Source organism: Symphalangus syndactylus, chromosome 24 (genome assembly GCF_028878055.3).
Source record: "Symphalangus syndactylus isolate Jambi chromosome 24, NHGRI_mSymSyn1-v2.1_pri, whole genome shotgun sequence".
NCBI lineage: Eukaryota > Metazoa > Chordata > Mammalia > Primates > Hylobatidae > Symphalangus > Symphalangus syndactylus.
In genome coordinates, this window is record NC_072446.2 from 8,614,968 (window position 1) to 8,635,601 (window position 20,634).

At 62.1% G+C, this 20,634-nt stretch overlaps 1 protein-coding gene across 16 annotated transcripts; it reads left to right on the top strand.

Annotated features, from left to right (window-relative positions):
* Positions 1-175: 175 nt before the first annotated feature.
* UCKL1 (uridine-cytidine kinase 1 like 1) lies at positions 176-17,855 on the top strand. 16 transcript variants are annotated; one of them, XM_055265392.2, is made up of 15 exons: positions 176-384; positions 11,078-11,265; positions 11,450-11,556; positions 11,744-11,914; positions 12,312-12,383; positions 13,213-13,402; positions 13,488-13,549; positions 14,263-14,279; positions 16,509-16,607; positions 16,674-16,767; positions 16,854-16,916; positions 16,994-17,116; positions 17,201-17,308; positions 17,380-17,536; positions 17,626-17,855. In XM_055265392.2, the coding sequence occupies exons 1-15, from the start codon at positions 272-274 to the stop codon at positions 17,703-17,705; spliced, it is 1,644 nt and encodes a 547-aa protein (XP_055121367.1). In that variant the 5' UTR covers positions 176-271; the 3' UTR covers positions 17,706-17,855. The 16 variants fall into 16 exon arrangements, 13 of the variants coding, with proteins under 13 accessions (XP_055121367.1, XP_055121365.1, XP_055121368.2 ...); XM_055265390.2 differs by having other exon boundaries at positions 178-384; positions 11,075-11,265; XM_055265389.2 differs by lacking the exon at positions 14,263-14,279 and adding an exon at positions 15,446-15,465 and having other exon boundaries at positions 189-384; positions 11,075-11,265.
* The last annotated feature ends 2,779 nt before the right edge of the window (positions 17,856-20,634 follow it).

A 20,634-nucleotide genomic window follows, 5' to 3' on the forward strand; every position in this document is an offset into this window, starting at 1 on the left:
AAACAGGGGGCGGGGCCCTCCAGGCACGTGGCGGAGACTGCCGAACTACGGATCCCGCATGCCCGCTACGCATCCTTGTGGGGCTTGTAGTCCGCGACGCGCGGCCTTGTGGGACTTGTAGTCCGCGACACGCGGCCTTGTGGGACTTGTAGTCCGCGACACGCGGCCTTGTGGGGTTGGTAGTCCGCGGTGGGCAGGGAGAGGGAACCACTAGCTCCCGGCGGCCCATGCGCGCCGCCCGGCCCGGCCCGCGGAGAGGCCTCCGAGCGCCATGGCTGCACCCCCGGCCCGCGCGGACGCTGACCCTTCGCCCACGTCGCCACCTACGGCCCGAGACACACCAGGCCGGCAGGCTGAGAAAAGCGAGACCGCGTGCGAGGAGCGGTAGGCGTGGGCGCCGCCTCCACTCCACTGGCGAGGGGAAGAGGCTGCAGATCTGGCCGAACTGGGCGGGTGGTCCGTCTTCGCCGCGAGCCCAAGTCCCCCACTCCCGGAGGCCAGGTGGCGGCGCTCCGTTCTCCCACGTGCTGGGCGAAACTCCGCGGGCTTGAAGCGGCCGGGAGGACGGACCTGGCCCAAGCCGGCAGGCTCCTCGGGGCTCGGGGAAGGAGCCCGGGTGCGCACCCCCAGCGTTGACCTTGGTCTCTGCCCCCAGTGGGTGGGGCCCTCAGCCTCGAGCGCCCGGCGGGCTGTGGGACTGCTCGACTGTGCGAGCTCGTCTCTGTTGTCGGCTCGGGGTGTGGCCCTGCCCGACCCGCGAGGCCAGGGCTTGGGATTTGGAGATGCTGCGGCGCACGGTGCCTTCTGATTGCCCCGCACGCGCGTGGCACCTTCGAGTCTCTGCGGGGACTTTGCAAGAGCATGAAGTGGGGAAGTTGTGGGGGTGCAGCGGGAGGAGCCCGCTCCCACCCCGGTTCGTCACCCCGGGTGGCCCCTCTGGGAGCCGGGCCCTGCACGGCGCCTTTGCAGCTGTGGCCGTCAGGGGGCGATGGCCACGCAGTGCCCGGGGTGCAGGAGGGCGCTCTGGGCGCTGCCCCTCTCTTCCGGGTCTTAAGTGTCCCTTGGGGAGCCCGCGGGGTCCCCAGGAAGGGCTTGTTCCCACTCAGGCGCCTCTTGCCTGGGTTCAGGCTGTGACTCCGGTCAGAAACGCTGTGAGCCAGGACTCCCTCAGAGATGGGCTGCGCTGGGTGCCGCAGGGGGAAGGGTGTCCCGGCACAGGGTCGCTCTTCTCCAGGAGCTGCTGGGCAGAAAGAGCTTTCCCCTGGCCCTGTGTCCTTTCAGGTCCACACCCTCCCAGTGGGCAGTGACTAGGAACTTTGCGTGGCTGGAGTCTAAGAGACCTGAGTCCGTTCCTCTGCTGGTTCCAAAGAGGCTTTGTTTTTTTGTTTTGAGACGGAATCTCACTCTGTCGCCCAAGCTGGAGTGCAGTGGCTCGATCTCCTCTCACTGCAGCCTCCGCCTCCCGAGTTCAGTTCAAGCAGTTCTCCTGCCGCAGTCTTCCAAGTAGCTGGAATCACAGGTGTGCGCCACCACGCCCAGCTAATTTTTTTGTATTTTTAGTAGAGAGGTATTTTGTCACGTTGTCCAGGCTGGTCTCCAACTCCTGACCTCAGGTAATCTGCCCACCTCGGCCTCCGTGGGATTACAGGCGTGAGCCACCGCGCCCGGCCACCAAAGAGGTTTTGATTTAACCCAAGGTGGGGCAGGCCAACGCTAGATAAGCACTGAGGGCTCTTGAGAAAGGCACTGCCGGATGACACAGGTTGGTGGCAGCAACCATCTGGGCCTGCCCTGTGCACAGACGGTGGGCTGGGCACAGTGGCCCTCGCTGTGTCCCAGGAGGCAGAGACCGTTGTTATCTTTCTTTGGTGTGGTTACCATGGGACAGGAGGGAAGCTGCAGGCAGTGAGGATAGATTGCAGCACCCTTCTCCAGGGGCCCTGGTCTGCCCTGGAACTGCCTCTTGTCTTACGCAAATTTCTTGCACTGTGTGTCTTGATGCTTGTGCCATCGAGGACTTCCTCTGCCCCAGCCTAGGGCTTTTCTCACTGTTCCCCAAGCGTGTCCCCCAAAGTTCCTGCGTCTGCCCCTCTTCAACCTCTGGTGCTGCCCTTAGTATTCCAGAGCAGGCTTCAGCTTGGAGGTCTGTGCACGGGTGGAGGTCTGTCCCCAGGGCTGGGGTTCCTCCACCACCATTCCAGTTCCTCCTGTCAGTCTCTCCATCCCGGCAGTCAGTCTCTCCATCTTGCCTGTTGTTTATTGTCTGCTTGCCACTCGTGACTCTGCCCTGGGCACCTGCCCCAGAGCTGGCCCATGCTGGTGCAGGAACAGGTCCTTTGTGGTGTTAGCAGTGACTCCTGGCTGCAGTTGAGATGGAGTCTGGGGCTGTGGAAGTGGGGAGCAGAGGGAGGCTGCCCCATGATCTGTGCAGGGCAGGTCCTGCTGAGGGAAGGTTTCCTGAGTGGTGGGGTGGGCCAGTGCAAGCCCCCAACCCCCACTGCTCATCCAGCCTGAGAAAGCTGCCCTCATGACTCTCCGAGTCAGTCCGGCACCAGTGGGTCAGGCCTGCATTGGCTCCTGTGGGCTAGCTCCTCCCTGCTCCCTCCTCCCTCCGGCCTCATTTTAGTTGTCCGGCAAACTTCCCTTAAACCTGACCTGTCAGGAGGCGCTGTGCCACGGGCGCCCAGCAGGAAGGTCCGTGGGTGATGGTGACCCCGGGGGTGGTAGAACAGGCCTGAACCACAGCAAGGGAGTGCCCAAGCCTTTCTCCCTGTGTGCTCTCTCTGTGGCTGTTTCCTCAGCGTCAGTTTCACATGCGCTGCACTCCCTGCTGCTGGGCGTTTGCTTCTGGTTTCCTTGGCATTGTGGATGGTTCGTGGAGGTCTCCACACATGCCTGTGCTTATTTTTCTTTCTTTTTTTTTTTTTTTTTTTTTTTGGAGACAGAGTCCTGGGCTGGAGTGCAATGGCACCATCTCGGCTCACTGCAACCTCTGCCTCCCGGGTTCAAGCAATTCTCCTGCCTCAGCCTCCCGAGTAGCTGGGACCACAGGCGCCCGCCACCATGCCCAGCTAATTTTTCGTATTTTTAGTAGAGATGGGGTTTCTTCATGTTGGTCAGGCTGGTCTCAAACTCCCAACCTCAGGTGATCCACCTGCCTTGGCCTCCCAAAGTGCTGGGATTACAGGCATGTGCCACTGTGCCCAGCTAATTTTGTATTTTTAATAGAGATAAGGTTTCTCCATGTTGAGGCTGGTCTTGAACTCCGACCTTGGGTGATCCGCCCGCCTCGGCCTCCCACAGTGCTGGGATGACAGGCATGAACCACCGCGCCCAGCCACCTGTGCTTATTTCTTGACGATGACATCAGTTATGGGGGCCTTATCACCGATGAGGCATCTGCCTTGGTCTTCATGAGCTGACCCCCCTGTAATGCACCTGCTGTTAGTCCTTGAGGAGGAAACTGAGGCAAGCTGTGGCTCCGTGGAGGGGACTGAGCCACACTCAACTGTTCTGTGGCCCAGAGCAGGATGGCTGAAGGTGAGGGAAGGGCAAGGGGTGCCCTGAAGTGACTGAGGCAGCCTCCAGAACCATGGGCCTCAGACAGCCCCACCTGCAAGGAGGAAGCCTTAGGCAGAAGGTGCTCTGGGCAGTGCTTACCCCAGCGTGGCATCAGCACCTGTGGGTGGCGTGGCAATGGGAGTTCTCTCGACCGGCCCAGCTCAGCAAGTCAGAACCTGGGAGGAACACCAGTGAATAGGACCAGGGCAGGCTACTCCTCCCCACCGTGAGTGGCCCCTTCCTGCCGTGGGCTGCTGTGGCCGAGAGCAGCCCCATGGAGGGGCATGTTGGGGACCACGTGGCCTGCAGCGAGGTGACATGATTCTGGGGTGAGGCCTGGTGGTTCCATTCACAGCTGCGTACCTGGGCTCATACGTCCCTTGCCTGGCCAGCACAGTGCTGGCTTCCACAGGCCTGTAGCCTTGCCTTTTGGCCGGCTAGGGCAGCCAGGGTGCATGCCCATGCCAGGCAGACCAGCCTGAGTCCACTCTGCTGTTGAGACAGCCCAGCCAGTGGCATGGCCCCCAGGAGCCTGGACTCTGTGCCTGCTCAGGACAGCTTCCACCTCCCCGACCCTGGGCTGTCTTCTGCCCACTTCCCAGGTGAGGGATGTAGCTGCCTCCCGGGAGCAGAACGAGGAGAGGAAGCGCCTGTGGACACAGACAGATGGGCCGGTCCTGCCTGTGAGGCAGCTCCCGGGAGTGGCCTGCTTTTGAGGAGTGTGACCTCCATGTGGAGTTTCCCTTTCCCTGGGCTTCTGGCAGCCCCTGCCTCAGTACTGGAAGCTCCAAGAGAAACCCATGGTAGGAGGAAGCTGACACCCATGGCTGACCTGTCTGCCCCTGGGAGAGAGCTTAGGGCTGCCAGGACTTCTCTGTGCACATCCTTGACTGACTCTGCTGAGGGTGGGGCCGAACCCCTGTTTCTGTGGGCGGGGAGGTGGCTGTGTCCCCTGTGCTCTGCTGAGCCCTGCGTGGTGAGCCCTGGGTGGCTGCAGGTCCCTGCAGGATCCCCCTGAGTGGGGGTAGGGCAAGGCAGTTATTTTCAGATGGTGCCAGAGGGTGGAGTTTCAGATTTGTTTATGCCTGTCGGAAGCACTCTGGGGCTAGGGATGGGGTGCCCAGCTCAGCACTGACGTTCAGGACACCTGGCCAAGAGGCGCCTCAGATTTCCCTGTCCTGCTGTGGGGGGTTCACTTTGTAGCCCCAGGCAGGCCGGGGTATTGTAGCTTTTTCCAGGGGATCCAGGAGGGGTGCAGGCACACGGTGCGTGGTAGTCCTCCGCAGGCCTGCAGCCCTAGGCTGGCGGAATGTGCCAGCCCACACACAGGAGGGGGCAGTTCACACCGAGGGCTGGCCCGAGGATTGTCAGGGCCACACCAGGCAAAGCCAGCGCTATTAATATCAGGCAGGCAGAAGCCCCCAGCTGGGTGATCCTCTTATGCCTGCGGCCTTGGCCTCTGAGGAAGGCAGTGAGTGCTGTTCCCTCAGTACGGTGGGGGCTCCAAGGGCCTCCTAGCTGCTGTGCCTCTGCTGACATTTGGCAGGCAGCTTCTGCCAGCCAAGGGTCTTACCCCCAGCCCCCCGGCTCTGCACCCACTGTGCTGCCCACAAGAGTGGTCCTGCCCATGGAAGGGCCAGTTCAGGTGGCTGGAGCTCCTGAGCTGCCCTAGGGGACTGCTGTGGGTCTGAGGTGATGTCCCTCACGGCTGTCTGCGCCTGAACCCCCACGCATCCACCCCTGGGGCCACTCTGCTGTTCGGGAGCACCCACCCGTGTCCTGGACCATGAGCAGCCCCCCAGCTTACCCTGGCATCAGGATCTCAGGGTGCCGGGCCCTTGGAGCAGAAGGCAGGTGAGTCTCAGCCGAGGGTCTCTGCTGTGAGGGGCGCCCACTTGTGCTGTGGTCCTGGAAGGCAGGTGAGTCTCGGCCGAGGGTCTCTGCTGTGAGGGGCGCCCACTTGTGCTGTGGTCCTGGCCACTCGGACCTGTGTTTGGTGCATGCCTGTGGATATCAGGAATCAAGCAGGCTGGCAGGTGCTCTCGGGCACCGGGCAGAGCCCAGGGTCGAAGCGCCATTTTGCTTGAGGCTGTTGGTCTGGGTGCATCTCTCTTGTGTTGGTTACAGCTTGGAACCCTCCGGGTTGGAATTAACCTTCTGTTGTTATGGCCAGAAGCACTCTTGTCCATCTGTGCACAGGAAATGAAGTTTGTTGTGCAACTTTCTCCTTTTTATTTATTTTTAATATTCTAAAGTTTTTTGTGTGGAAACGGTCTCACCATGTTGCCCAGGCTGATCATGAACTGCTGACCTCAAGCAATCCTCCCACTGCAGCCTCCAAAGGGCTACTCAAGGCGTGAGCCACCACATCCAGCCAACTTTCCTCTGTCAAGGGGTGCTGCTTGTGTCCTTGGCTCTGAGAGACAGACCAGCTTTGGGGAAGGTAGTGGGGCTGGGCTTGGTGCAGACTCAGCCTGACGCCATCACAGGCCTGTGGTGAGGCGGGTTTCTGGCAGATTGTCCTGGCCTGCTTGTGACTGTTCCACTGCATGGGCACCGCTCCCAGCAGAAGGGCCAGCGCCTGGCCGTCAGCAGCGTGTGCGTCGGAAGGGATCTGCGGTGACGGGGTCGTTACTTCAGTAGGATGAGGAAGAGTCACAAATGCAGGCTTGGAAGGCTCCTGCTGGAGAGGCCCGAGCACCAGGAGACTAGCAATGGGGAGCGGACACGGTGCCAGCCCGGCCTCCGCCGTCTGGTGTCTGTCCCTCAAGTTACTCCCAGCTTTGTGCATTAGCGGGCTCACCCTCGGAATCCAGGGTGCATGGCGGAAGTGCAGGCAGCCGCAAGGGCTGTGCTGGGAGCTTCGCTGGGGGCCTCTTTGCAAGTCAGATTGTGTCGGAGCTTCCTCCCTGAGCTTGAAGACAGCGGGTGATTCCCTGCAGATGCTGGGGTTAGGCATAGAGGGGAGGGGCCGCCTGGATTTGTTCTCTGCCCACCACGGCCTCCAGGGCCACCAGAGCGTTTCTGTCTGCTGGGAACCTGCTGCTGAGCCTGAGCAGGACTGCCCCACTGTGTGCAGCTGTGGGCCATCCATCAACACCTGCTGGGAGGGGTGGCCCCCGGGGGTGAGCCTTGCAGGCCCTTTTGTTTACTGCTGGTGCGTTGGTCCTGTCCGTCCAGGGCCGCTGGGAGGCCGTGGCTTCTGTTTGCTGGGTTGTGTCTTCCTTCTTGACTGACAGCCCTTCAGGCAGACCTGAGTGGGGTGCAGGTCCCATTCCAGCCACAGCCCCCGCACGCGGTCTCGGGGAAGTGCTGTGGCACCTGCTCCCCTTTCAGGGCACCGTGCAGTGGCGCTGTCCCCCGGGCCTCCCTCGCCTGGTCGTCTGGGCCTTGTTTGTGCTCAGCCCTGCTGCTGACGTCACCGCTCAGCTGCAGAGCGATGTCTGGAGCCGAGGAGGCTGAGTGAGGCTGACTGGCTGATTATTCCCAGTGCTCGCTCCCCTGATGGTGGCATGGAAACAGGCAGGCCTGTGTGTCCCTGAGGAGAGGCACAGCGCGTTTTCCCCGTCAGGTGCAGACAGCGGGTCTCCTTGCTGCTTTAAATGCTGCCACACTGTTCTCTGGGCCCATGACAGCTGTCACGTGTTGGGCTGGGCTCCCTCCTTCCACTGCCCCCTGTGTGTGCACACGGACACTGTCCTCCTGGCTGTGGGTGTCATGGGTGCATGGGGAGGCGTGAACAACTGGGAACATCAGTGTTCCCACACTGGAGATGCCAGCTTCAAAGACAGACTACGGTTTGGTTTATGGTAACAAAGTGGCACCTGCTTAAAAAACATTCAAATGTGACAGAAGTTGCTGTTCCAAATCTTGGTGGCCAGAGTGATCATGGTTAGGGCTGCTGTGTACACACGCCCCCTCCCTCTCACACACACGCCCCCCCCTCACACACACGCCTCCCTCCCTCTCACACACACGCCCCCTCCCTCTCACACACACGCCTCCCTCCCTCTCACACACACGCCCCCTCCCTCTCACACACACGCCTCCCTCCCTCTCACACACACCTCCCTCCCTCACACACACGCCTCCCTCCCTCTCACACACACCTCCCTCCCTCTCACACACACACGCCCCCTCCCTCTCACACACGCCTCCCTCCCTCTCACACACACGCCCCCTCCCTCTCACACACACGCCTCCCTCCCTCTCACACACACGCCCCCTCCCTCTCACACACACGCCTCCCTCCCTCTCACACACACCTCCCTCCCTCACACACACGCCTCCCTCCCTCTCACACACACCTCCCTCCCTCTCACACACACACGCCCCCTCCCTCTCACACACGCCCCCTCCCTCTCACACACACCTCCCTCCCTCTCACACACGCCCCCTCCCTCTCACACACGCCCCCTCCCTCTCACACACACGCCCCCTCCCTCTCACACACACACGCCCCCTCCCTCTCACACACACCTCCCTCCCTCACACACACGCCCCCTCCCTCTCACACACACGCCCCCTCCCTCTCACACACACACGCCCCCTCCCTCTCACACACACCTCCCTCCCTCACACACACGCCCCCTCCCTCACACACACGCCCCCTCCCTCTCACACACGCCTCCCTCCCTCACACACACGCCCCCTCCCTCACACACACGCCCCCTCCCTCTCACACACGCCCCCTCCCTCACACACACGCCCCCTCCCTCTCACACACGCCCCCTCCCTCACACACACGCCCCCTCCCTCACACACACGCCCCCTCCCTCTCACACACGCCCCCTCCCTCACACACACGCCCCCTCCCTCACACACACGCCCCCTCCCTCTCACACACACGCCCCCTCCCTCTCACACACGCCTCCCTCCCTCTCACACACACGCCCCCTCCCTCTCACACACGCCTCCCTCCCTCTCACACACACCTCCCTCCCTCTCACACACACGCCCCCTCCCTCTCACACACACGCCCCCTCCCTCTCACACACACCTCCCTCCCTCTCACACACACGCCCCCTCCCTCTCACACACACGCCCCCTCCCTCTCACACACACCTCCCTCCCTCTCACACACACGCCCCCTCCCTCACACACACACACCCCCTCCCTCACACACACACCTCCCTCCCTCTCACACACACGCCCCCTCCCTCTCACACACACGCCTCCCTCTCACACACACGCCCCCTCCCTCTCACACACACGCCCCCTCCCTCTCACACACACACCCCCTCCCTCACACACACACGCCCCCTCCCTCTCACACACGCCCCCTCCCTCTCACACACACGCCCCCTCCCTCACACACACACGCCCCCTCCCTCACACACACACACCCCTCCCTCTCACACACACGCCCCCTCCCTCTCACACACACGCCCCCTCCCTCTCACACACACACCCCTCCCTCTCACACACGCCCCCTCCCTCTCACACACACGCCCCCTCCCTCACACACACACACCCCTCCCTCTCACACACACGCCCCCTCCCTCTCACACACGCCTCCCTCCCTCTCACACACACACCCCTCCCTCTCACACACACGCCCCCTCCCTCTCACACGCCCCCTCCCTCTCACACACACACCTCCCTCCTCACACCCGGGCGCGTGCAGGTGAGCGTCCTTCATTTCCTGGATTTTATACAGATGGAATCATATCTCCTTCCAGCTTGCTCTTCTCCCTGACCATGCTCTGAGGATGCCATTGCCTGTCCGCACCTGTGTTTCTGTGTCATTTTCGGGCGTAACTGGCATTTGTGGAGTATTCCATCTCCTGTGGAACTCCGGAGCGCGGTGGACAGACTGTGTCCCTGCAGGAAGCTACAAAGAGGTGGTCCTGCCGTTTGGGGAGCTTTCCCTCTTGCCCCCAGGGGCTCTGCCCTGCACAGACAGTGGCTGTGGTTCTGACTTGCTCCCCATGTGGGTGGGCCATGACCTGCAGGGCCAAGGTGCTGACCCCTGAGAGCTTCCCAGGGATGCCTGAAACATGATGCTGAGGCCACCACAGCCAGCTCGGTCTCTCCTGGGCAGTGGCCAGAAGTGCCTTCTGCCGAACCTGTGTCTTGTCTCATGGCATCTTCACACCAGGCTCTGCATCTGAGCCTCTCAGAACAGACTGAGCAGGCGCCACGTTGATGCCCCCTACCCCCCAGCAGGGCACTTGGCCACATTGAGCCTCCCCAGAGGCTGCCCCTCCCAGGGCTCCATGGCCAGTCACGGCCCCTTGCCCGCTTGAGGTTGTAAACTGGCGGAGAAGTTGGCAGGCGCCTGAGTGCCAGTCTGGCATGTGCAGTGCATGTAGATGCCACACAGCATAGGCCTGTGTCTTCCTCCCGTTGATTTCCCCCTTGCAGACTTTAGGGGCTCCCCTTACCCTGGGCAGGCTCATGGCAGCCCAGACAGGTGGCAGCACTTTCCTCTCTGGTATTTGCCAGATGCCGGAGGTTTCTGTCTTGGGGACCCAGGAGGGGCCACAGCAAGAATGAATGGGGTTCCCATAAGGCTCCCAGCCCAGGGTCCCCCACCCGGCACTCTTGACAGCCAGAGAGGCCAGGCCGAGGGACTGTGCTGGGCCTGCTGTCGCTGCAGGAGAATCAGGTCCTGGCTGAACCCTCTGCCTCTCTCCCTGAGCCCTTCAGCCTGGTCCTGTCTGAGGACCTCACCCTGGGCGTGTGCACACAACCTGGTCTGGTCTCACCTCCACCCACACGCTGCCCTCACGTCTCCTTGGGCACCCAGCCTTCAGCATGGCAGTGATTTGGCTGCCCAGAGAGTGTGCCGGGTTGCAACGGAACATGGTCCACTTTGGGGTCTCACCTGCCTTTCACAGGCCCACCTTGAGTCCCCTTGGGGACAAAGCCTGGCCCAGCCAGTGCCCGTCCACACAGCAGGATGAGCATGGCCCCAAGATAGCGTCTCTCCTCCTTCCCTTGTCCTTGTTTGCTGTCCCTCTGTCCTTGCTGTGTGGACATTGATGATCTGAGGCCCTGTGCCAGGCTGAGCACTTGGGTCTGTGTGTCCTGTGGCCCAGCTGCAGGCAGGGTTCTTTTTTTTTTTTTGAGGTGGAGTCTTGCTCTGTCACCCAGGCTGGAGTGCAGTGGCACGATCTCAGCTCATTGCAACCTCCACCTCCCGGGTTCAAGCAATTCTCCTGCCTCAGCCTCCCTAGTAACTGGGATTACAGGCGCCCACCACCACACCCAGGTAATTTTTTTTTTTTTTTTTTAATTTTTAGTAGAGATGGGGTTTCACCATGTTGGCCAGGCTGGTCTCAAACTCCTGACCTCAAATGATCCACCTGCCTCGGCCTCCCAAAGTGCTGGGATTACAGGCATGAGCCACCGCACCCAGCCCAGGCAGAGTTCTTATGGACCCCCAATGAGCCTGCCCACCTCAGCCATGCCTGTTGGGGTGGGGGGATGCCCTGTGGGCTGGCCATGCCAGCGGGTACCTGGGAGGTGGGCAGCCCTGGGCCATATCTGAGCACATCCCTTTCTGCAGCAGCAATGCAGAGTCCCTGGACAGGCTCCTGCCACCTGTGGGCACCGGGCGCTCTCCCCGGAAGCGGACCACCAGCCAGTGCAAGTCAGAGCCTCCCCTGCTACGCACAAGCAAGCGCACCATCTACACCGCGGGGCGGCCACCCTGGTACAACGAGCACGGCACGCAATCCAAAGAGGCCTTCGCCATCGGTGAGAGCAGCAGCGGGGTGGGACCTGCTGCCAGACGCCCGCCTCCGGCTCCCCTCCAGTGCCAGTGGAGCAGGAGAAGGAAGCCGGACAACCGCAGGCAGTGGCCGCGGGGTGGGCGCCTCCGGGACTGATCTGTGCCGCAGCCCGTCGGTTCCTCATGGAGGGTCTGCGCTCCCGCCGGCAGGCCTGGGAGGCGGCAGTGCCTCTGGGAAGACCACTGTGGCCAGAATGATCATCGAGGCCCTGGACGTGCCCTGGGTGGTCTTGCTGTCCATGGATTCCTTCTACAAGGTGGGCCCCCGCCCAGCTCCCTCGAGGACCCCCTTGTCCTCTCCCTGACCCTGGACCCCCTGCAGAAGTAGGTCCCTGGTCTCTGAGCCCCAGCGTGGCTCCTCCTGGGAGACCTAGAGCGCCTGTCCGCTGGCACTGGGTGAGGGCCCTGCTGTGCCCACGACTGCTCCACAGCCTCCCCCACCAGGTGCTGACCGAGCAGCAGCAGGAACAGGCCGCACACAACAACTTCAACTTCGACCACCCGGATGCCTTTGACTTCGACCTCATCATTTCCACCCTCAAGAAGCTGAAGCAGGGGAAGAGCGTCAAGGTGCCCATTTATGACTTCACCACGCACAGCCGGAAGAAGGACTGGGTAGGCCAGGGCCCTGCAGAGGGGGCCTCGGGGGGGCAGGCCAGGGCCCTGCAGAGGGGGCCTCGGGGGGGTAGACCAGGGCCCTGCAGAGGGGGCCTCGGGGGGGCAGGCCAGGGCCCTGCAGAGGGGGCCTCGGGGGGGCAGGTCAGGGCCCTGCAGAGGGGGCCTCGGGGGGGTAGGCCAGGGCCCTGCAGAGGGGGCCTCGGGGGGGTAGACCAGGGCCCTGCAGAGGGGGCCTCGGGGGGGCAGGCCAGGGCCCTGCAGAGGGGGCCTCGGGGGGGCAGGCCAGGGCCCTGCAGAGGGGGCCTCAGGGGGGCAGGCCAGGGCCCTGCAGAGGGGGGCTCGGACGGCTGTAGGCACATGAGCCGGGCTCTGCAACTCCTGGGTTTCTTCACAGAAAACACTGTATGGTGCAAACGTCATCATCTTTGAGGGCATCATGGCCTTTGCTGACAAGACACTGTTGGAGGTGAGCACCCACCAGGAATATCCACCCGCTGGTGTCTCAGCCCTGGCCGCCCTGTCCATGAGGTGTGCGTCCTCCTGCCCCGTCCCCAAGGCCTCCACACTCTATAGGCCTAGGCCAGCCACTCCCTACCTCAACCCCAACCCCAGGCATGCCACAGCTGGGTCCATCTGCCAGCCCCGCAAGGCAGAGCATGGCTGCCTGAGGCAGTGGTTCCCTCTCCACTGGCTGAGGCCTGTGCACATACCTGGCATGTTCTTGGTGTTCTCGTCCCTTGCTGTGGTCCTGACGGACAGGTGAGGACCCAGGGCTGGTGTGTTTGAGAGATTTTGCTGTAGCTCACAGGGGCCTTCGGGACAGAGCTGAGTGTGACTCAGGTTGGCCTGATCCCAGGGCCCAGGTCCTGCCCCTGGAACAGGCCCAGAAGACCCCATTGTCAGGCACATAGCAGCCCCCAGCCTCCACAAGGCCTCTTCACGGGCCAACTACTGTGTGCTGAGCATGGGGACAGACCCTAAACTCGCCATGTCCCCATTCCCCAGTGTGTTGGTGCCAGTTTCCTCAAGCAAAGGAGATCACATGCGCCCAGCCCCATTCCTGCCTGACTCCTTAGCCAGCCACCATGCCATGCCTCTTCACCTAAGCCCCTGAAGGGGAGCACCCCACCCCTAGACACCCCCACCTCCCCACTCCTCCCCACCTGCCAGGGTGCCCTGGGGAAGCGGCTCTGGCCAGGCCCACAGACCAGGCGGCCTCAGTGCAGGGGCTCGTCCCGCTGTCTCCACGCCGGCTGCTGGCGTCCGGCCACTCACTGCCCTGCTGTCTCCACCAGCTCCTGGACATGAAGATCTTTGTGGACACAGACTCCGACATCCGCCTGGTACGGCGGCTGCGCCGGGACATCAGTGAGCGCGGCCGGGACATCGAAGGTGTCATCAAGCAGTACAACAAGTTTGTCAAGCCCTCCTTCGACCAGTACATCCAGCCCACCATGCGCCTGGCAGACATCGTGGTGCCCAGAGGTGAGCCTGCTGGGCTGCCTGTTGAGGGGGCGTCGGGCAGGCCAACCGCTCAGCCCCCGGTCACCCTCCCCCTGTCCCGCCCCAGGGAGCGGCAACACGGTGGCCATCGACCTGATCGTGCAGCACGTGCACAGCCAGCTGGAGGAGGTGAGCGGGGTCCCGCGTCCCCACGGCCTAGCCCAGCCCCTCTACCCACTTCTCCGCTGCCACCACCCCCAGTGGCCTGCTCACCTCATTCCCCTGCGTTCACTGTCCCCTGCCAGGTGCTAGCCCTGAGTGTCCTGAGCCTGCTTGGTCAGTCAGATCGTCCAGCCCAGACCCCATCCCGTGATGCTGCGCAGGGCCTGGGTTCCCTGAGGAAGCTGGGGTGGGGGTACAGGTGCTCAGGACCCAGCCGACGGTGCAGCCCAGCCTGAGCTTTTGGGAATGACAGGCATGGCCTGCTGGCCCAGGACTGTGGGGTTTCACTGCTGGGTCCCACGCCAGGCCAGCTCCTCTCTTTCTCAGGGGGTCACCCCAGGAGCGACACCCCCACCAGAGGCCCCATGCTCCCTGAGGCATTCTATGGCTGGGCCTTGGAGCCTGGACTGGCTCTGAACATACTCCCTACCAGGATGTTGAAGGCCTGAGGCCTGCAGAACAGAGCCCAGGGTCCTGGCTCTGACTGCCCCATCGCAGAACTGCAGGTCTGGCCCAGGTGGTCCCCAGGTTACAGGCATTAGAAGCTTGCCACCCCCCATGGCTGGCTGTGTCCCTGCGGGCCTGCAGCATGTCCATTCCTGGGTGGGGGTGGCCTGGCCACCTGCCCTGGTCACTGACGCGCCACCGTTCCCTTGTGTCTTCCTGTGTTGCTGCCACAGCGTGAACTCAGCGTCAGGTAAGACTTGCACAGCTGTCTGCACAGATGGAGGCACTTCCAACACCTCCAAGGAGCTCTGGGTCTGGGCTGTGATCCAGCCAGGCAGGCAGTTATCTCTTCCCCAGTCACAGAAGGGGTGGTGTGGAGTGGTCCCAGCCCTGCTTCTGCTTCCCCTTGCTGGCAGATGAGGACACTGAGGCACAGAGACGTGAAGTAGCTTGCCCAGCATCACGGGGTCCTGACCCTGTCCTGGCCAGACCTTGCTGGAGGCTCCCCGACTCCTGAATCTGTCTGTGGGATTTGACCCCAGAGAGCACAGCTGCCCTCCCGAGCCAGCACTGCCAGGCCCCTGGGGCAGTGACTACAGACATGTCCCAGTAGCCAGGGAGCTTGCTGTTCCTCCTGTGCCCAGCCTCACGGACCAGTCAGCTTTCCCTGGTTGCAGGTGGGAGGGCCTCGCCCCTGTCCTCCCACCCATCCGGGTCCTGCTTGCCCCAGCTCTGTCCTCGCAGCCCGCACAGCTCTGCCAGCAGGAACTGGGCAACTGCAGCAAGAAGCTTGGGCTGGGCCGGGGCCGCATCCCACTGCCCCTCCCCAAGGGCAGGCGTGCAGGGAGGTCAGCCACGAGCGACCTGCCCTTCTCCCCGCCTTCTGTGGGTTGGGAGGCTCCTGACTGAGCCACCTGGTGGGAGAGCGCTCACATTCAGAGCCCTCCAAAGAGTTTGCCAAATGTTGGAAATGCCTCCAGTGCCCGTCCGCCAGCCGTCCAGCTTCCTGTGCCTGCATGAGTCTCCGCTTGGCCCTCTCCGCGGCCAGGGAACCCGCAGGTCTTGTCCCGTCAGGTTCCTCCTGAAGCCTTTCTTCTGAGAAAAAAAACTTGCCAGGGTTTCAAACTTGGAAAAACAGCTGAACACAGCCAGACACATTTTCCATCGTCTGGTCAGCCAAGGAAGTGTTGGCCTGTGGCTCCACTCACTTCCTTCAGCCCCAGGAAGCCTTGATGGGGGGCAGGAGGGAAGGCCAGGCAGGGCTGGGGGCCTGGCCGCCCACACTCCTCCTCAGGCCTGCGGGGAACGCCCTGCTCCCCAACTAAGCAGCCTTCTCTCTGTTCTCTTCCTTCTCTTTGTAAACCCCTGTTTCCTGCCTTGTTCCCTCCCTGAACATGCTCTTCACCCGGCAAGCAGAGGAAGCTACGTTGGGATATGTGAGCAGAGTGCTCCGTGGTGCTGCTGTGTGACCCGCCTTCCTGTAGCCCCTTGCCCCGCCGCTCCTGCCCCGCCCCTTTCCTGTCACTGCCACGCCTCTTTTCTGCCCTGCCACACCCCATTCCCGGCCCCGCCTCTTTCCCTGCCCGTGTCACGCCTCTTTTCTGCCCCTGCCCCGCCCCTTTCCCTGGCCCTGCCACGCCTCTTTTCTGCCCGTGCCATACCCGTTCCCTGCCCCGCCCTTTTCCCTGCCGCTGTCATGCCTCTTTTCTGCCCTGCCACACCCCATTCCCGGCCCTGCCTCTTTCCTGCCCCTGCCACACCCAATTCCGTGCCCCGCCGCTTTCCTCTTCCTGCCCCTGCAGCACCCCCTTTCCTGCCCCGCCCCATTCCCTGCCTGTGTCCCGCCCCTTTTCTGTTCTGTCCCCTCCCTGTCCCACCTCTTCCTTGCCTCCACCCCGCCCTTTTCCTGCCCGCTCCTAGACCTGCTCCTGCCCCGGCCATCCCCAGGCTTGGGCAGCGGGGCGGGACGGGGCAGCCAAGAGGCACTGAACCAGCTATGCCCCCCGCCCCCCTCTCTTGAGAGGGGCCGCGCACCACCTCGGGGAGGAGCCAGGGCGGGGCCTGACCCCACAAAGCTTTAGTTGTTCCCCCGGGGAGAGGCTGGGGACAAGCTACCTATTCTGGGGTATGAGACCTGTCAGCAGGTGTGAGCCCGCCCTGTGCCCGGCCCACTTCTGCTTCCTCTTAGCACAGGAGGGGTCCCGCACTGGGAGGGGCCCTCACACCCATCCCCCCTAGCTTTCTGCCTAATGGTGAGCTTGCCCCGTTGTTCGCCGCCATCTTTCGCCTTTGCCTGACTTCTCAGGTAGGGCGACGTCTCCCCCCAGCTCAGCCCCAGGCAGAAGTCAGGCCCGCTCTGCACCTTGTGCTGTGCCTGGCCCATGTGTTCCCCTCACAGTGACGCACAGCCGTTCTGTGGGGAGGGAGGGCTCTGGGAGAAGACCCCCTTCTTGAGTGTTCCCCATTGGTTTGTCCCCAGGGCTGCTCTGGCCTCGGCACACCAGTGCCACCCCCTGCCTCGGACGCTGAGCGTCCTGAAGAGCACGCCGCAGGTACGGGGCATGCACACCATCATCAGGTGAGGGCCCACCTGGGGACGGGGCGGCCCCGCGCGCGCTCTCCCGCTCAACTGTTGGCCCCACAGGGACAAGGAGACCAGTCGCGACGAGTTCATCTTCTACTCCAAGAGACTGATGCGGCTGCTTATCGAGCACGCGCTCTCCTTCCTGCCCTTTCAGGTTCGTAGCCCGCGAGGTGGAGGGTGGGTCCTGGAGCCGGTGCGGGCTCCCCGCGCTCACCGGAATCCTCACCCTGCACCCCACAGGACTGCGTCGTGCAGACCCCGCAGGGGCAGGACTATGCGGGCAAGTGCTATGCGGGGAAGCAGGTACCTGCCTGGGCGCACCTGGGCGCGGGACAGGCTGCTGGGGCGGGATGTGGGCGCTTAGCCTCCCCTCCCCGCAGATCACCGGTGTGTCCATCCTGCGCGCCGGTGAAACCATGGAGCCCGCGCTGCGCGCTGTGTGCAAAGACGTGCGCATCGGCACCATCCTCATCCAGACCAACCAGCTTACCGGGGAGCCCGAGGTGCCTGGGGGCAGCCGGGGCGATGAGCCCGGGGGTAGGGGGCAGAGGGAGCCCCACCTGCAGCCTGACCCCTGCCGCCCGCAGCTCCACTACCTGAGGCTGCCCAAGGACATCAGCGATGACCATGTGATCCTCATGGACTGCACCGTGTCCACGGGCGCCGCGGCTATGATGGCGGTGCGCGTGCTCCTGGTGAGTGGGCCCTGGGTAGGCGGGGCAGGTTCAGGCAGAGGTGGGATTTACCTGCCCAATACACTTGGTAGGACCACGACGTGCCTGAGGACAAGATCTTTCTGCTGTCACTGCTCATGGCAGAGATGGGCGTGCACTCAGTGGCCTATGCATTTCCACGAGTGAGAATCATCACCACGGCGGTGGACAAGCGGGTCAATGACCTTTTCCGCATCATCCCAGGCATTGGTGAGGCTGCTCAGGCCCCTCAGGCGCGCATGAGGGCAGGGTGGGTGGCCCTGGGAGGCCCCACCACACTGGATCCCCTCTTTTTCCAGGGAACTTTGGCGACCGCTACTTTGGGACGGACGCGGTCCCCGATGGCAGTGACGAGGAGGAAGTGGCCTACACGGGTTAGCCGCCCAGTGAGCCATCCCGTCCCCACCACCCTCCTCCTGCCTCCTGACCCAGGACTGCTGAATACAAAGATGTTAATTTTTAAAATGTTACCAGTATAATTTATTCTATGCATTTTATAAAATAAATAATAAAGCTTTAGAAAAATGAAGGTGTGATTGGTTAGTTAGTTACAGCACAGGAGTGGCGTCCTGGCTGAGGCATGCGTTTGTGGAGACCTCATGGAGAGGGAGAGAAGGAGCTGAGGGCCCTGCCTTCTCCCCTGCAGGACCAGGCATTCCCAGTCGCACTTGTGCCAGATGAAGGAAGGGGTAGAACTGGGCCCTGCAGCTCCTAGCTCTGCTAGATGGGGCCCCTAGAACCCATACCTTGGTGGCCACCTGGCCTGGACCTAGGGAGGGGACGGGCCCCCTGGTGCTCTGGGTCTCACAAGAGGCAGTTTCTGTTTTCCCCCCACCCACATATTTGTACCATCAGGGTCCTCCCCACAGTGGAGGGGGTCCTTCCCGTCAGGACAAGTCGCTGGAGGCAGCAAAGCCAGGAGCCGGACCAGGGCGGAAGTGGGGGCCTGCGCTTGGAGGCGGGGCCACCCGGGGCCCATGAGCCTGGAGCCGCTGCTGCTCAGGGCCCGCCTTGCGCACCCCCTCCAGACCTGGAGGCCCACCCGCATCCCGTGCTCTCTGCCGTGCCCACGCCCGCAAGCGCGGTTTTCCTTAGGTCCTGCCCACCCTGCTTTCCGAGCAGGTCCCCCCCAGGCTCCCCGAGAGGAGTCACCGCCGTGGTTTACTGAGGAAGAGGAGGTGCACGCGCGGCGCCCTCACGACGGGCCCCGGAGAGGCACAGATAACTGCATCAGCCTCCCGGGACTCAGCCGTGGAGCTGAGGGCTGATGCTGGGGGCTCAGCCGCGGGCCAAGCGCATCTGACACGGGACGCGGTCCTCCCCGTCCTCTCAGGTGCCAGCGCCTTCCTGCGTGGAAGTCCACGGCCAAGAGCGCGGCGTCCTCGGAGCCTGGCACCTCGATTATGCCAGATCCCGGATCGTGGACAGCGGTCTGCTGACGAAGGGAGGGACGGCGCAAGGCCAGTCTTCCCAGATACCTCGAGACCTTGCGCTGCAAGGGGGTCTCCCATTGCCCATGCGACCAGGCCGGGTGGGCGCTGGTCCCCACGTGGGCGGCCCATCTGCGGGTGCAGCGCTCCCGCCACTCGCCCACCCCACCAGCCCCGATTGGCCAAGCCCCTGCCCAGCCCCCGCTCCGCCTGGTAGGCCGGGTCCCGCCGGGTCCCACCGGGTGACCACGCCCCCCACGCCGGTCCCGCCCCCAACCCTCACTGGCAGGGTTCTCGCTGCCCGCCACCCAGTGTCCAGTGTTCGGCTCGCTGTTACTTAACATTTCTCTGTAAGAATCCCATATATAAAATACTTAACATAGGCCCGGCGCGCTGCCTCACACCTGTAATCCCAGCACTTTGGGAGGCCTACGCAGGTTCGAGACCAGCCTGGCCAACATGGTGAAACCCCCGTCTCTACTAAAAACACAAAAAATTAGCTGGGCGTGGTGGCGCGCGCCTTTAGTCCCAGCTACTCGGGAGGCTGAGGTGCAAGAATCGCTTGAACGCAGGAGGCAGAGGTTGCAGTGAACGGAGATCGCGCCATTGCACACCAATCTGGACCACAGGGCGACTCCGTCTCAAAAGAAAAAAAAAAAACTGAATGTAATAAACATGGATTCTACTTAATTAAGAAAATTCAAAGACCAAACCAGAAAAAACGTCTGACAACGCTAAGGCTAGAAGGGGCGAGAAGACGGGGTGCCTCTTTGCAGGGCAGCGTGGGGCCACCAGTCAAGGGAAGGCTTCCAGATCCCGCTCCCAGCATCCCACCCCAGAGACAACTCAGCAGCGACATTCAGGCAGCTTTGTTTCCACAGTAAGAAACTACAAACCTGTGGTCAGTTTGCCCAGGACCGATTGTGATTAATTTGTGACTGTTCTATATGAACCAGACCTAATATAACCACACGGCTTGATTTTTTAACTACTACTGTATCGAATGAAAAACTTAGGCCTGGTGCAGTGGCTCACGCCTGTAATCCCAGCACCCTGGGAGGCCGAGGCAGGCAGATTACCTGAGGTCCGGAGTTCAAGATCAGGCTGGCCAACATGGTGAAACCCCGTCTACCAAATACAAATAATTAGCCAGGCGTGGTGGCACATGCCTGTAATCCCAGCTACTCAGGAGGCTGACACACAAGAATCGCTTCAACCCAGGAGATGAAGGTTGTAGTGAGCCGAGATTGTGCTACTGCACTCCAGCCTGGGCTAGAGACTCCGTCTCAAACAAAAACAGGCCGGGCACGGTGGCTCACGCCTGTAATCCCAGCACTTTGGGAGGCAGAGGCGAGCAGATCACAAGGTCAGGAGATCCGAGACCATCCTGGCTAACATAGTGAAACCCCATCTCCACTAAAAACACAAAAAATTAGCCGGGCATGGTGGTGGGCGCCTGTAGTCCCAGCTATTCGGGAGGTTGAGGCAGGAAAATGGCGTGAACCCAGGAGGCGGAGCTTGCAGTGAGCCAAAGTTGCACCACTGCACTCCAGCCTGGGCGACAGAGCAAAACTGTCTCAGAAAACAAACAAAAAAAACAAACTCATGAGGCAGGTGGTGTACTCAATACTATGGTGTAGTACAATTTATGTAAAACGGTATAAACCAATAGTACGTTTTACTGGACCCGACAGTGGTAGACAGAGTTTAAGGCTATGGAAGCAGAGGATGGAAATGGGGAGAGGCGCAGAACGGTCTTGGATGCTGTCATTTTTTTAAAATGGAAAATCTGACTCAAATTTTTTTTTTTTTTTTTTTTTTGAGACAGTCTTGCTCTCCCAGGCTGGAGAGCAGTGGCACGATTTCAGCGCACTGCAA

Excerpts from the sequence above, each read along its gene's own strand:
- UCKL1 (XM_055265383.2), top strand. The coding sequence starts at position 272 with ATGGCTGCACCCCCGGCCCGCGCGGACGCTGACCCTTCGCCCACGTCG. Across the intron at positions 12,384-13,212 it reads CTGACAAGACACTGTTGGAG|CTCCTGGACATGAAGATCTT; the intron begins GTGAGCACCCAC and ends TGTCTCCACCAG. Across the intron at positions 13,550-15,445 it reads TGCACAGCCAGCTGGAGGAG|AGGAAGCTACGTTGGGATAT; the intron begins GTGAGCGGGGTC and ends CCCGGCAAGCAG.